Source organism: Typopeltis vanoorti, chromosome 3, assembly GCF_054136105.1.
Source record: "Typopeltis vanoorti isolate ZY-2024b chromosome 3, IOZ_Tvanoo_1.0, whole genome shotgun sequence".
Taxonomy (NCBI): Eukaryota; Metazoa; Arthropoda; class Arachnida; order Uropygi; family Thelyphonidae; genus Typopeltis; species Typopeltis vanoorti.
In genome coordinates this window covers 50,020,707-50,038,123 of record NC_143551.1, presented here as the reverse complement: position 1 = coordinate 50,038,123, position 17,417 = coordinate 50,020,707, and the positions used below count along the sequence as shown (strand labels likewise).

The window sequence follows — 17,417 nt, the reverse complement described above, 5'->3', positions numbered from 1 at the left end:
CCCCAACAAGGACTAACTTTTCCTTTTTCATTGTGTCAGTTGCTTTCTCTAAAGCATCAAAAAATTCCTCCATTTCTACCTTAGTAGAACTTTCTGTGGGACCATAGGCACAAATAAGTCTCATTTTCCAGTTCCTCATTCTGATGTTTGCCCACATCACTCCACTTGAGACTACCTGCTATTCAAGAAGATTAGCCTTGTATTTTGTGTTGAATACTATGGCTACTCCTTCTTTTCCTTGATTGTCATTGCCTGAATATAACATTTTGTATTTATTGCTCAGAAAGATCTCACTGGTTTTTGTCTTTTTTGTTTCAGTCACCCCTATTATGTCGATCTGGTACTTATCTAATTCCTCAGCTAGCTCCATTTCTTTGCCATTCAGGCTTCTTATGTTGATAGTACTGATCTTTAACTCTGGTGATATTGAGTTAGGGTGTGCTTTCAGATTTGTAAGAGACAAATGTAAGAAAGCTAAACAAAAGTCATGGGAAGACTTTGGTAAGAACAGAAAATAAATATCAAGAATTTGGCAAGATATTCTGGAAGTTGTTGAAGAAGCTCAGAAATGGAAGAAAGAGTGCTGTGAAAGGAATTAAAAATGACAAAAGTGACATAAAATCTGGAGAAAAAGATATCTTTGGAAGTATGGAGTAATTACTTCGAAAAATTGCTAAATGAAACATCAGTGTCAGCACAGTATTAAAAAGACACTTGACTAGGCATGCAATCAGGAATACATATCCATACTTGAAGTAGAAAAAGTCATCAAAAGTCTGAAATGTGGAAAGGCAGCTGGAGTAGATGATATTCCACCAGAAATGCTCAAGTATGGTAGTATAAAAGTCTTACCGTGGCTGCACTGCATTCAGAAGGCCTGTACAGAGGGACGAATTCCCGATGATTGGAGTAGAGCTCTCATAGTACCCATACATAAAATGGGAAATAAAACAATGTGAGAATTACAGAGGTATTTCTCTATTGAGTGTTTCTGGTAAGATTTATGCAAATGTACTTGAGAAACAGTTGAGATGGATTGTGGAAGAGAAGCTTGGTGAAGAACTAGCTGGATTCAGACCAAATAGAGGCTGTCAGGATGAGATTTTCATGGGTATATAACAACAATCTGTATTTAAGTTTGGTAGATCTGGAAAAGGCATATGACACGGTGCCAAGAGAGAATCTATTCAAAACACTATAGTTCTATAGTGTCAATGGAGCATTATACCAATCAACACTTAGTCTTTATTTGAGTTGTAAGTCAATAGTTAGAATTAAAGGAAGTACAGGAAGGTGGTTTATTGTTAAATCTGGTGTCAGACAAGGATGTACATTATCCCCTCTCTTATTCATTATCTATATGGATGACATTATAAAGGGAAGTGGTATTAAACCTGTTATCAAAATTGGAGATGTTGATGTTAGCTCTTTGCTTTATGTGGACGATGTTATACTTCTAAATAAATCCACTACAAGTCTGCAAGATTCCCTGTGACTAAATTGAATAACTATTGTGATTGATATGAAGGTCAGCAATAAAAGGACAAAGACAATGAAAATAGGCAGAATCATTGAAAATATTAACTGCATTGTGAATGGAGAACCTATAGAACAAGCGAAACCTTTCAGCTGTTTAGGCACAGTTTTTAGTTAAGATGGTAAATTAGATATGGAAATGGACAACAGAATCATCTAAGCTGGTATGGCAGGAAGTCAACTGAATAAATTTATATGGATTAAGAGAAATTAGTCAAAACACTAAATTAGCTATATACAAGACAGTGTTCAAACCAATTTTAACTTGATCTGAGAGCTGTTTTAGAATTAAAACACTTGACCAAAGACTAGAGACCGCACATATGAGAGTCCTGAGAAAGATTAACAACGTGAACAGATGACATCAATGACAATATCATATTAAACACGAGGATATTAAGAAAGAACTTGACATTGTTAGCATCCAGGAGCTAATCTCAGGTGGTATGGTCACTTAAGCAGAATGGGCAAGGAAAGATTAGCAAAACAAGTGTTCTCTGCCAGGTTGGTAGGAAAAAGAGCCAGAGTAAGACCAAGATATAGGTGGATTGATATGGTAAAAAGTCCCTTAGAAGACAGAAATATGAGATCTGATAATGTTGGAGTCTTGGCAGATGACATATTGATTTGCAGGAAAATATATATAGGAAGTTAGTAATGATGTAAATTTTTCATGTAGTACTATCATATCCTGTACATAACTTGAGGGTAGATACATATCACTAATTCGATGATGATGTTATATCTGGTCTTCTCACAAAAGGCCACAATACCTATGACACACTAGACCTATAATAGATTTAGTTTAATCCTTTATCCCAGTGAGAGCAAACAAAGTTTGCGCCTGAAAATATCTTCAGGAAAATATCTTCAGGACTTAGTCCTGAAGATATTTTCAGGCGCAAACTTTGTTTGCTCTCACTGGGATAAAGGATTAAACTAAATCTATTATAGTCTAACCTAGTGATAAATAAATTTTCAACATCTTTCTCTAAATCCAGAGTAATTTTTAAAAAAGGTGATAAACCTTTTGGCAACTCCCATAGGCACAGATGACTTGCTACTGCTTCTGCCTGGTATCTCCAGCTCTGGGCCTGGCTCCCACTGAAGAGACCTCAATAAAGGTCGAAACTAGTCTGGGTAGATGGCCAATCCCTTTAATGCATAACAGTATACATATCCACATAGGAAATGTGTTTTGCATTATGGGAGATACTGGGTTAGAAGTGCCTGGTAGCTTGCTCCACCTTTGCCACGAGTTGCCTTGGTGTTGCACTACTTACTGGATAAGATAGTACAACACTATATTTAGTCCTGAAGATATTTTCAGGCGCAAACTTTGTTTGCTCTCACTGGGATAAAGGATTAAACTAAATCTATTATAGTCTAACCTAGTGATAAATAAATTTTCAACACACTAGACCTGTTTGTGGATAAGAGGAATAGAAGAAAGAACTAGTCTGTTCTTCACATTTTGCTTGAACAGCTGAGTGTTGTCATCTTTCTGGAAATCAGAGTGTCAAGGAATGTTCTAAAGGACTGAAGTAGATGGAATAATAGAGGAAGCAGTGAGGTAGGTTTGGTTTGTGAGTTTTAAGATGGACTGTGCAAGGGTGTTGGTTAGCAGTGGCTCTTTTTTTAATTATTTTGGAGGAGAGTGGAGAAATAATAGTGGTCAATTCAGCAGAACACTCCATTAAAGTATCTATAGAAGAATCAGAATCTGAAGGTCTGCAAGAGAGGGATTAAGTAGGTCTGTGAGAGAGGGAAAACATTAATTTGCCAGATTGCCCTCTTCTGGATAGAATCAATCAATCTTAGAAGAGGATTTTGGTGCATCATCACAAATATGGGAGCAATATTCCATTGCTAGCAGATTTGGGCTTTGTATATAGTTAGCAGCTATGAAGTAGCGTCTTGTGCGAAAAAGTATACCAGTTTTTTTTTTTTGGCAGCTGTAGAAGCTATAGTTGAAGTATGGTTGTTCCAAGAAAGATTGGAGGTGAAAGTCAGTACAAGAAGACAAATGTGATCATGTTTGATCCCTCTTTCTTGTGAGAGATCAGAGAGAACTGAGTTTTGGTGGCATTGAAGTTTATAAGGTTGCCCTTGCCACACTGGGATATAGCTAGGAGATCTGTGTTCAGGTTCCTCGTTGTGGTAAATATTGAGGATTCTAATACTTGAGCACTAACAGGTTTGTCGAATGAAAAGAGGAATGGAGTGTACTGTTGTCAGCAAAGCTATGAATAGGATTGGAAGTCTGTGTGAGAACCAAACCCTCGGATACCCCTGAATTGGTGGGTAAATCTAAGGAGAGTAAGCCATCCACCATGACACGTAGTAAGTGAGTGACCAGTGAGAAAGTTGGCAAACCAGTTGCATTTACCTATACGAGTTAACAATACGTGTTTGCTTAGACTTGGATAAAGGATTAAACTAAATTTATTATAGTCTAACCAGGTGCAAAATGAACTTCCAACATCTTTCTCTAAATCCAGAGTAATTTAGTAATAAGGTGGTACACCTATTGTTAACTCATATAGGTAAATATGACCTCTCCCTTGCTTCTGGCTTAGTATCACCACTCTGAGTCTGCCTCCCACTGACGAGACCTCAATAAAGGTCAAAATCAGTCTGGGTAGTGGCCCTTCCCTTAATGCATAGCAATGTACATCTCTGCAAGGAGATGTGATTTGCATTATGGGAGATACTGAGACAAGGAGTGATGAGAGCTTGATCCACCTTTGCTACGAGTTGCCAAGGGATGTACCTTGGCAACTCAAACTTTGTTTGGTATTTGGTACTTCAATGTCCAGTTTGATTTGTCTAATACGAATGCCAACCTAGTCACTGGGACAAACATGGTTGATAGAATGACTGGTTTGAGATTATCCTTTTAGCAAACTTGTTATCAGTCTACCATTTCCATAATTTTATATAAAAATTAGGAATACTAAATTCCTGAAAATTGAGTAAGTAAATCCATTATGGTAATTTATGGAGACCACTACCGTGTTAGAGTAATAATTAATAAAAGTAATAAAAATAATAACATTGAACCAAAATTGTTCATTTATATATATATATATATATATATATATTTTTTTTTTTTTTTATGATATTTCTAAAATATCTAAATGGTAAAGACTTTTTATTAGTTATTCTAATTATTTGAAACTTACCCAACCACTTTCATTATGCAAAGCTGGCAGCTACTTATAAAAGGGTTATAACAATCATAAAAGTAGATTACTACAGAATTGTTCAACTCTGAAAAAAACCATGAATATAAATAATTGTATGTTTGTTTGATGTTTTATGGAACATCTATGATCATACTGCACCTGTAAATGATCATAGCAGTATTCAAGTTAAAAAAAAAATAGTAAAAATGGCATAAATGGACACAGATAAGAATGTGTATGAGTGTTCTAAAAAGAAAGAGGTACAAGACAAGTATTAAAAAAGATGGATAAAATAAAAGTAATAATATGAAAAAAGAGTGTAAGTAGTTCATAAAATGTAAATAGAGAACAAGGTTTTAAAAGGATGTATACAAGAGGAAGTTTTGAATCTTGATCAATGCCATTTACAGTATCTTTGATTCTTGTCTTGACACATTTGTTGGAGAATCCAAACTGAGATAGGCAATGAGAATTTAAAGTTTGAGGTTGCACAGTATTATTGTATGCTAATAGTATTAGTTGAAAATTAGAACATTCCTTTCTCTTTGGACCTCTAATATCCAATAAACTTGGTTTTCATGGAATTGTTACTAGATAGAGTGGTTAATGCTATCATCATAGGTTGCTATATCTGTTAATGTTTATGTTGTCTCTTGTCTAATTGTCTGGTTTTGGAAGAGGAGGAAGTGTGTGGGAGGAGGGGGAGCAGGAAGACCTACCACCTCATTATGAAACCAGCTAAATGTTCCTGACATCTCACACAGGATTCCATCTAGTCTTTCAAACAAATGGTGCACGGCATCATTACTATAGCACCATAATTTCACAATATGTCACTTTAAGAATATCATAACATTTAATGTGTATGAAAAGAAGACAAAGATGAAATATGTTGTTTTACAAGAATGTGTTAATATGCTTAAATTTAAGACGAGACAGTTTACTCTGTGTGTGTATGTGAGAGAGAGAGACTGTACTAGTAACTATTAGTATTACATTCTGGAATCCACAAATCTGACATTATATCCCATGCTATCCAAACAAGATAATTTCACAAAATTCCATTTACATTTCATCATCTTTTTCATCTAAACTTGGGAAATACTGCTTCAGTGTTTGAATCTTTCTGACTATATCAAAATTTGATGGAGTGTTTATTATCATAAACTGTCACTTTATATCTATAATGTTGTTATAATATATGTACTCATTGTAGTATGTGTTCAGGTTCAAAATAAAATTATTCTTTTGAACTTTAATAGTGTGTTGTTCTCCTGCACAGTTGTGACCAAGACTAGTTGCAAATGCATGAGTTGTGATATTGTTTTACTTTTTCTTAGTTCTCCCTCCTCTCCCTGTCTCTGCACTTGTAACAAGCAGCAAAATATATGAGAGCCAATTAAAGTTTATTTTTCTTTTACGCATGTTAAGCTGTCGATTATTCATATTTTTAGTATATCTGACTCATGTGCTTAAAGTTTAATTAAATTAACAGATATAACAACTTTTTATAATTTTGATTGTTAATTCTGTTTTTTATGTTTGTTTATTTATTTATTATTATTTTTGAAGATACACTTGAGAAATTAAGTAGGGTTGCTTTCTAGGTATGTTTTTTGTAATAAAGATGTAATACTTAATGGAAATTAGTAATTACGGTCATCCCTCGACTTACGTCCTTTTGAGGATACAGCCGTGATCCCATAATGGAATAAATAACATTTTTGACTATACTTTCGAACAAGATGCATGCGAGCATAAAGTAAAAAGGTTTTTATTTGGCAACAGTGCATTCAGCAGCAACCTCCCTTGGTAGTCGGCACTTGGCTTCAATAGTTTCTCTGTTGATTTTGTGTTTGAAAAATATGTTGTGCGTATTTATCGTTAAATATTTTGCGATATTTTGTGCAACATGGCCCCTACATGCCCAATTTAAAAACCTAGTGAAGAATCAAAAAAAAAGAGGTGAGCAGTTGATCTTGAAACGAAGTTGTAAGTTCAACAATAGTGACGAATCAACAATAAGGTCCTATCAGTGATTGGAAAAGCTATTTCCACCATGCATAGAGGACCTGAACCAAAAGTGTATATCTCTTAGTACTATGACCATAGCCACTAAGGCACAAAGTCTCTTTCAACATGTTGAAGGAAAAAGCAGAACCTGATTACGACTACAAATTCAACGCTTCGTTTGGTTAGTTCATGAGATTCGAGCAGTGTTTTGCACTGTATAATAAGAAAATATATGGTGAATCTGCAAGTCCCGTGAGAAGGCTGCCAAGGAGTTTGTGGATAAAATTATTACGGAGGAAAAATATTTAATATAGATGAGACATCCTTGTTTCGGAAAAAAAATGCCCGAGCGGACACTTCATTCACAAAAAAGCTAAAATCTATGCCTGGTTTCAAAACTCTTAAAGTCCGTGTTACGATTCTGTTAGGGGGTAATGTGGTTGGATATGAACTGAAACCATTTGTGATATGGTACAGTGAGAATCCACAAGACTTCAAAAACATTAGAAAGCATACTCTTCCAGTTCATATAAGAAGTCGTGGATGACTCAAAAATTGTCTGCGGATGCCTTAATCAACTGTTAGTGAAATGGAAAGCTATTGTGTGAGAGAAAATGTAGATTTTAAAATTTTATCAATTTTAGAAAATGCCCTGGGTCATCCTTCTTATATCAGTGATCTTCACCAAGTTCAAGGTCACGTTTCTCCCTCCAAACACTACTTCATTGATCCAACTAATGGATCAGGGAGTTCTAGTGGTGTTTAAGGTTTATTATCTATGGAGAACTTTTTCATAAGCCATTTCTGCTACTGAAGGAAACGACCAGACTCTCATGCAATTCTGGAAAGCATTCAATATTTATCATGCTAGTAAAAATATTGCTGTGGTTTGGGACAAAGTGAACTCTCAATGTATGAATGGCACATGGAAAAAGACATTAAAGGTTTGTGCACGATTTTGGAAGGTTTGAAAAAAATTAAGTTTTGTAAATTGAGTGAAGAAATAGCGGGCCTAGCAAACAACCTGAATCTCGAAGTGAATGACGACGACATCATTCAACTTATAGGAAGTGCACCTGAAGAGTTGACCAACGAAGAATTGGTCAAACTGGATGAACAACATGTTGCAGAAGAGGAAGAACAAGGAAAGGAAGAGGTTAAACAATTCACAGTGAAGGGTCTTGCAGAAATGTTCTCAAAATGGTTGAAGACATGTACCCCAATGTTGAATGCTATTTATTAGTAGAAAGGAAAGTACATGATGCATTTGCTTGCTATAAAGAAATTTATGATGAAAAGAAGAAGAGGAATAAACAAAGCACATCGGCATTTTCATTAAAAAAAAAAACAAAGATTACGCTAGAAGAGCCGCAACCTGGTCCTTCATAGGGAAGGTAATGAAGATGTGATTGTGGAGGAAGATTTGGGTGATTATTCTCCTGTTTTATAGCTCACAGTATAGTTTTATAATAAGGTTTAAAAATTAAAATGACATTTATACTTATTACTGTTAAGTCCCTAATCCCTATAACTCTGTTTACCGACTTACTTCCTGCCTGATGGAACAGAATACCGACGTAAGTCGAGGGATGACTGTACAGTATATCACAAGGTAGTACACAAACATCTGCACAGTTAGGAAAATTGTGCAGTTTGGCATAGGTTAATCTAAGCTACTCACTGGCTACTGTTAAAGTGTCTGATATTGCACAGATTATTTCAAGCATGAAAATCACTATATAATAATAATATTTGATTTATTAAAAATCCAGGGAAGCCTTAAGAGCATTGCTAATAGACAAAAAAAAAAGTTACAAGTAACAACCAAAAATTGGTTTCATGTTTTTTGGTTTTGTGCCTTTGTGCCATGTTACATTTAAGAAAATTATTTTAAAGCCATTTCAAATTTCTGCAGTATCAATAACCTTCCTGTTTCTTTGTCAACAGGATATCTAGACAAATATGTCGAGAGGGCTTTTTTTTTTTCTATTTGTCATAGGTCTTTCCCAAGGAACTTGGTCAAAAAAACCAAAGTTATTTGAGAGTTAAACATTGCCATCTTTGTATAATACTGGCTAATTTAACCGTGTATTGGGGGAAACAAAAGAATGAAGTTCCTTGAGAATTTTGAACTCTGGTTGTTCTCTTTTCCCGGAAGGCTGCACATAGCAAAAATCATTCAGCACAAAAATGTTTCTATTGGAATATAACACAAATATCAGAGTTAACATTTATTAACATAACATTTATAACAGAGTTAACTGTTATGTAATAACAGTGATAGTTATTACATAAAACTACCCAGTGTTCATTAAATTAAATTATAGTATGTAGCTATGACTTACCTTACAAATTAGGCAAGCTGTATTTCATTAATTAAATTTATTAATTTAACCAGCAAGCAAAGAAAAACTAAATGAACTACAAACATGATGCTGATATTATCTGCATCCAGGAAACCAAACTTTGACAAACCAACAGACTAAACATTAAAAACTATGAAATCATGAGACAAGATAGGCCTACAGACCAAAATGGAGGAGGGCTTCTGACATTAATCCGAAACTTGTCATATAAACTTGTTGAGTTAGACATAGTATCAGAAGGAACTGAAATACAAGGAATCCAAATACTGGAACCAAGTAAAAAGCCATTAAACATATTCAATTGTTATCATCCTCCTGACAAACCTGGACCAAATCTTTCCAACCTATCCCATCTCATTGAAGAAAATTCCATTATCTTAGGAGACATGAATAGCAAACACCTGTTATGGGGTTCTGAGGAAATAAACCCAGGAGGAGAAAACCTGAGTAATTTCTTAGATGAAACAGGACTAATAACTCTCAACAGTGGAGAACCTACTTATCTTTCTCATTCTTATGGTACAAAAGATGCCCTAGATATCACTGCGGTGTCTCCTGATCTTCACGACAAAGCTATTTGGTCTGTTTTGGAACCAGTGGGAAGCAACCATACTCCAATATTAATCAATCTGAACCCAAAAATGACTAGACCCACCCAAAAAAGAAAATATCATTGGAACTTCCAGAAGGCAAATTGGGAGAAATACAAAGATAAAGTAAGTAAAATGCTGAAGGATCACACATACCATGATGACTTAGACAAAGACTATATAACTTGGAAGAATACTATCCTAAATACAGCAAAGAAAAGTATCCCAAAGGGCTACAGGAGAAAAGTTATTTCGAACTACACAAAGGTTCACCAGGAACTTGCCAGTAAAATAACTAATCGAAATGAATTATTTAATATCTTAAAAATTATATCTAGAAATAATATCTAGACCCACCCAAAAAAGAAAATATCATTGGAACTTCCAGAAGGCAAATTGTGAGAAATACAAAGATAAAGTAAGTAAAATGCTGAAGGATCACACATACCATGATGACTTAGACAAAGACTATATAACTTGGAAAAATACTATCCTAAATACAGCAAAGAAAAGTATCCCAAAGGGCTACAGGAGAAAAGTTATTTCGAACTACACAAAGGTTCACCAGGAACTTGCCAGTAAAATAACTAATCGAAATGAATTATTTAATATCTTAAAAATTGAAAGCTCTCCAGAAACCAGGATCGAGTACAACAAGATAAATGCTGAAATTAAACAAAAATATAATATATTACAAAGAACTAGGTGGCAAGATTTTTGCCACAACTTAAATCCAAACGCTTCAGATACCAAACTTTGGAAACTGACTGCTAATTTACAGAGAGACCTACCAAAGGCAAGTGAGACTAACATGCTAAACGATCCAGATGGAAACATCAAAATTGGAGATAGGGAGATCTCAAATACCTTGGCCTTTCATTTTCAAAATATAAGCAAACTTGAGATCAATACTAGGAAAGACCATCAAATATCAAAACAGGCTCGACAGCAGAAAAGTGATGCAAACTCCTCAAAATATCAAAACAAACTATTCTGGGATCCATTTACAATCTCTGAATTGGGAGATGCCTTGGAGAGAATAGATATAAATAAATCATGTGGACCAGATAACATACAAGGAATTATGATCAAACATCTTCCTTCCCTTGCCCTAGATTGGCTACTTCGCCTATACAACAATAGCCTAAAACAAGGAAAAGTTCCGAAAGACTGGAAGACAGCCACAATCATACCAATCTTAAAGCCTAACAAACCGCAAGACCAACCAGGAAGTTATAGACCAATTTCACTGACTTCAATTCCAGGCAAATTAATGGAAAAAATGATACTCCACGTTTGAATTACTATCTAAACAAAAATAGTATGTGGACCAGATAAAAATCATGTGGACCAGATAACATACAAGGAATTATGATCAAACATCTTCCTTCCCTTGCCCTAGATTGGCTACTTCGCCTATACAACAATAGCCTAAAACAAGGAAAAGTTCCGAAAGACTGGAAGACAGCCACAATCATACCAATCTTAAAGCCTAACAAACCGCAAGACCAACCAGGAAGTTATAGACCAATTTCACTGACTTCAATTCCAGGCAAATTAATGGAAAAAATGATACTCCACGTTTGAATTACTATCTAAACAAAAATAGTATGCCGCCACATTTTCAGACTGCCTTTAGAAGAAATCACTCAACAACTGATCAACTTTTCTACTTAACCCAGACAATTCAAGATAACTTCCAGATCAAATCCACCATTGCAGCTTTTATAGATTTTAGCAATGCCTTTGACAAGGTGTGGAGGTAGAAACTCTTTTCCAAACTTTGTCATATTGGAATAGAAGGGAAAGTTCTTAACTGGATCTATGACTTTCTAAGAAATAGAACAATTCGAGTTAGAATAAATAATACCTTTTCCAAGAAAGTGAAAATAAGACAGGGACTCCCTCAAGGTAGCATTTTGAGCCCACTCCTTTTTTCCATCTACTTAAATGACTTAGATAAAAATATAAATAAAGAAACAAAGATAGCTATGTTTACTGATGATTTGGTCCTATTCTCAGCTCACAACAACCAGGAACAGCAGAAGGTCACTTAAACAAAGCCATTGAAAGTTTAGCTACATACTGTGAAAAGCAAAAAATCAAAATTAACCCTACTAAATCAGAAATCTGTGTTTTTACTATTAATAACCACTTCAGAAAGTGGTGACCAAAGATTAAGCTAAACAGTCAACTAATTACATTTAACGAAAACTCCAAATACCTTGGAGTTACTCTGGATCTATCGCTAAGCTTCAACAAACATATCAACAATGTTGCGGTCAGTGCAAAAAGAAGACTAAATATCATGAAAAGTATCTCAGGTAAAGAGTGGGGAGCCGATGCTAAAACCTTAAAAGTCGCATATACCTGTATTATCCGTGTTATAATGGAATATGCTTCGCCAATCTGGATGCAAACATCACAAACCAGTTTAGACAAGCTTATAAAAATTCAGAAAAATGTAGCTAAATTCACATGTGGACTAAGGAATAGAACTGGAAAAATAGCAGAATTCGAATCCAACCTCGTTCCTTTAAAAATTAGGTGTAAGAAAATCTTACCAAATTTGTAGAAAAAAGAGCCAACCTTGCACATCATAGAACAAGTGAACTTTTTAAAAACTGGAAACCAACCAACAGAATACAGAAAAATCAAGAATACATGAAATCATAAAAAATAAAATTCCCTTGGATTGTCCAAATAAAATAGCTGACTACCCAGCATTTCCTCCAAATCAAGATAGGAAAAATATAGTTATTAACTCTGAAATAGGGAAACGTGAAAAAAAGCCTAGAAAACTCTGAAATCTTGAGATCATTAGCCCTTTCAAAAAATAATGGAATATGGACCTGGCTCAATAAAGATCTACACAGATGGCTCCAAAAATCCAAATGGCAATTCTGGGAGTGGCATACTGATCTATGGCTCTCATAATATAGAATTAAAAACAACTAACAGTATTGGATGCAACTCATACCATGCAAAATTAATAGCCATTAACACAGCACTGCAATATTTGGACAAACAAAACCTGAAGGAGTTTATATTTTTCACAGATTCCTTAGCAGCCCTTCAAGCTAAGAACTGCTACACTAGCCATCAAGAAATACTTAGAGACATAGCAAAAAACATAAACTACATAAGAATTCCGAAATAATCTTCCAACGGATCCCATCCCATGTGGGATTAAAAGGAAACGAAACTGCAGATGAAGTAGCAAAAATGGCCGCAACATCAAGTAATACCACATATTTCGATCTTTTTAAAACCACCCAAAAAGAAAACATAAAAAGAACAATTCTTCAGGACATGACTCACCACTGGTACTCAGCAGAAAATCCAGGAGCTACCGTCAACTCCAAGTTTAATCACAGTACCACTACCATGATCTCTCTCCTCAAGACCGGCCACACAAGACCAATCAAGTTTAGCAATGGCATAAAAGTCTTTCCCACCTGCAAAATCTGTAACATCGAGGAAGCATCACCATTGCATTTGCTAAACTGTATGAATATTTCCAAATATGAACGCTATAACAACCCAGAAAAGGTGCTTTATAAAATACATGAACTTGACCTCTATGATCTGGTGTAATAATACCGTGGGATAAATTAAAAAAAAATTAATTAATTAATTTAACAGATATGTACCATTCCTCTATTATAATTCTATGACTGTGGTTGAGTTCATATTTGTACTGGATTCTGTTAATAAAAGTAGATATAGTGATGAAGTGTTATGTTTTATTATCCTTTTATAATGCAAGATATTTCTTCAGCCTAAATCACACAGATTAAGATATTTCATTTTGTATAAAACTAATACATGATTTATTGAAAATCCCTACACATATGATTTTTTTAAATATATTTATTTATTTTTCAGTGGCCCAGCTTCTCTAGCATGCTTAAATGCTATGTTGCATGTTCATTCTAGGGGACCTGAAGCTATGTTTTATCGAGTGGCTGGATCCACAAGTGTATTTGGCTTAACTGTAAGTCTGACAATAATTCAAAATAATTTTATGTCTGAGATTTGATCTCTCAGAACTTGTGAAAATATTGAACATATTAGAAAAATAATTTTAATTTCCAAACATATCTATGCAAATTAATTTTCACTCTAGTGAACAGGAGAAATATTTATTGTTGTAGAGAATTTTCTTTAGAATAGCATTAGCATTATGAGGATTTGGTCAATCGTTTTCAGTCATTTGTTATAGTAAGTTCACTATAACAGCATTTGCTTTAGTGAACATTAACTGTAGCTGACATTGTCAGGAATAAATATGCATTCCCAATTAGAAATTTTTGTGTATTAGTCTTTCCTAGCTGAACAATCTTAATTTTGTAAAAGGGTGGGCCAAATTATAGAAATGTACAGAGTTAATTGTTAGGCTTACTTGTTTTATTATAAATGTTTTAATAAGTCATAAGCAGATACATTTAAATAAAAACATTTATTAATGTTAACATTTCTCTAACACTTGCATTTTCTGAGCATTCAACAAAAAAGGTTGTAGAACAAATCAAAAGTGATAGATGTCAGTTGTGCTTTTCATCACAATATCCATCATGTTTATTTCTGGTCCAAAATTGCCTGCCTATCCTCATTCATTCATTACTCAGTGCATATTAACTAATGCAGTGCACCATGTGAAGGCGAGGAATTGGACATTAGGTCAGAAGCTTCAGTTGGTTCTATACATTCCTTAAAGGCAGTGTGAAGATCTCCTCTCAGTTATTTGGCTTTGACCTTTAAGCGACCACAAAAAATATGTACACCCATTGAGGGTACATATCAAGCAATTGATGATGATGCAAATTATGTTGGAACAAATGCGCCTTACAAATAAAAATTATATATATAAAAATAAAGGAAATTAAAATTCATAATTATAATGAAGATATATAGTGCATTCTGGTTAATTGGGCCACATTGGGAATAGCATAATTTGGCCCAATTAAGTAGCTGCCCCAATTAAAAAAGTTGCACATCAAGAGGTTAAAAGGTATATGTACAGAAGACAAAATACAACTTTAGACAAGCTTTTTGTTTACTGTGTAGCAAAATTATTTACTTGCTTATAGATAAACAGTAAGCTTTAATATTTGCCATAAAAATAATTTTATGTATATACACATTAAAATATATACAATTAAGGAAAGTACCTACTGAATGGAAAACATCAAAGACCATAATTCTGCATAAAAAAGGTAATAAAGAAGACATCAGTATCTACAGACACCTATCTGTCTATTAGCACACACATAAAATATTCGCCAGAATCATCCTAAATCGAATACAAACCTCCATCAATGAAAATAGCTGCAAAGAACAGGCTGGTTTCAAAAAAGGCTTTTCAACAATAGATCACATTCAAACTATTACTCAGCTAACAGAAAGATGCAGAGAATACCAGATCCCACTTTGTCTTCTTTTTATAGATTTGAAAAAGGCATTTGACACTGTTGAGCATAACACAGTATTCCAAGCTTTAATAGAACAAGGCGGAGAAAAAGCATACATCCAACTCATAAAAGATATCTACAAAGAAAGCACAACAAATATCACCCTTTTCAATCACCCGATTAAAATTAACTTAAGTAGAGGAGTGCGTCAGGGTGATATCTTATCACCTAATCTCTTCACATCTACTCTGGAGAGCATCATTTGAAAAATTGACATGAAAGATGGAATAAACATTGATGGTGAAATATTAAATATCCTATTATTCGCCAATGATGTGGCATTACTATCTCACTCACCCAAACTCCTAGAATCAATGCTGAATAACATAAGCCAAAACTGCCAAAAAATTGGATTGGAAATACACCCTGACAAAACAAGATGGTTGAAAAACAAATACTTTTATTAACACCTTTCCTTTATTAGTTCCTGACTTATCTGAACAGCATAGCACTGTACACAATCTATTGCTTTTATTGATCTAAACAGAGTAGCCTTTTCCCTGTTTATAACAGGGAAACATCCAATGTGATACAATAAACAGCCATTTCATCAGCACTAAATTTTTGAAGCAAGGTTACATAAGTGTTACAAAAAAATGTAACAGAATTACATTTTTTGTAACACTTAATGTGATAGAGGTTACTGACTGGCCCAGTTAAGCAGCATTATGTCTCAGATAAACAAAACACATTCATGTTCTATTCTCATTTGATTCCTGTTCTTTCAGACTTGTCCCAATAAAATGGCTGTCCTGATTAATGGGTGGATCAGTTAACTGAAATCTACTATATATATATATATGTGTGTGTGTGTTGTAGAAAGTATTTTACCTTGGGTATAATAAATGTTAAAGATACCAAGCAATTTTAAACCTGGTTTTACTCCATTTCCCAAGTAAGCAAACAGACAAGTAAGTCAAGTGTGCGCCTGCAAGTATTTCAAGTCTGAGTGACCCCACACGTAGTGCAACTCAAGGCAACTCGTGGTAAAGGTGGATAAGCTCTGATCACTATTCTTAATATTTACCCTAAACCCAGACTTGCAATACTTGCAGGTGCAAACTGTTTAAAATAGCTTGGTATCTTTAACATTTATTATATCCAAGGTAAAATACTCTCTACATCTATCTCTCATCCTGAGATTTTTATTTAATAAGGTCAAAACACCTTATGGTAACTTGTTCTGGTAAAATACTTATAAGCTCTGTATTACTAAAATCTTGATATTTCTAGCCTGGCTCCCACTGATGAGACCTCAATAAAGGTCGAAATCGGTCTGGGTAGTGACCTCTTGACTTTAATGCATAGCATCATACATCTCCTCCAGGAGATGTGCTTTGCATTAAGGGTAAATATTAAGAATAGTGATCAGAGCTTATCCACCTTTACCACGAGTTGCCTTGACTTGCACTATGTGTGCAGTCACCCAGACTTGCAATACTTGCAGGCACAAACTTGACTGACTTGTCTGTTTGCTTACTTGGGAAATGGAGTTAAACCAGGTTTAAAATAGCTTGGTATCTTTAACCACGCTACCGGCCAAGACGTCTATAGATGTCAAGGTTATCATGGCTGCGAAGTGCATATTAAAATTATAATACCATTGATATTACATTGAAATATATGATGGATACGAAGCTTATGAGGATGCATATTTGATCCATAATGGCCGGAGAAGTGGTTAACACACACACACACACACACACACACACACATATATATATATATATATATATGCACACACTAGGGGCCTTGCCCCCTCGCACCTATGGCACCCCCCCCCCCCAAGTTCTGGACTGGTAGGCCGGTTCTCCTTGAATTCTGATGACTCGAAAGGATCCCCCACCCCCACCCCCCGGCGAGTTCCGGTCTAGTAGGCCGGTTCCCAACCCCCTGAGTTCCGGAATGGTAGGCCGGTTCTCCTTGAATTCTGATTACTCGAATTTTGCAAACTTGAAATGGAGGGTTCTGCCCCCCCCCCCCCCCCCCCCCTTCGAAGAATTTTATAGCCATACAATACTCAATTTCATCCATTTTAAGGGACACAGACAACCCTTTGGTTTCCAACAGCTGTATAGCAAAATTTGTGAAAACCCACACCACTGTTTGATTTGTTTTCCATTAAAATATAAAAAATAACAAAAAAAAATAAATAATAAAAATTAAATACGTTTCTTTTAAGATTAAAAAAAATCTACTTAGTCTTAAAACATTTTCAATTTGTTTTCATTATTTCACAGCCCCCTCAAC

General features: G+C 34.8%; 1 protein-coding gene across 3 annotated transcripts in view; it reads left to right on the top strand.

Annotated features, from left to right (window-relative positions):
• Nucleotides 1-17,417, top strand: part of Asx (transcriptional regulator additional sex combs) — a 391,735-nt gene that overhangs the window by 77,683 nt on the left and 296,635 nt on the right. For all 3 annotated transcript variants that reach the window (XM_090415600.1, XM_090415599.1, XM_090415601.1), the window contains one exon: nt 13,582-13,690. In XM_090415600.1, coding sequence (XP_090271726.1) covers nt 13,582-13,690 — 109 coding nt within the window. The remainder of the gene's footprint in view (nt 1-13,581; nt 13,691-17,417) is intronic.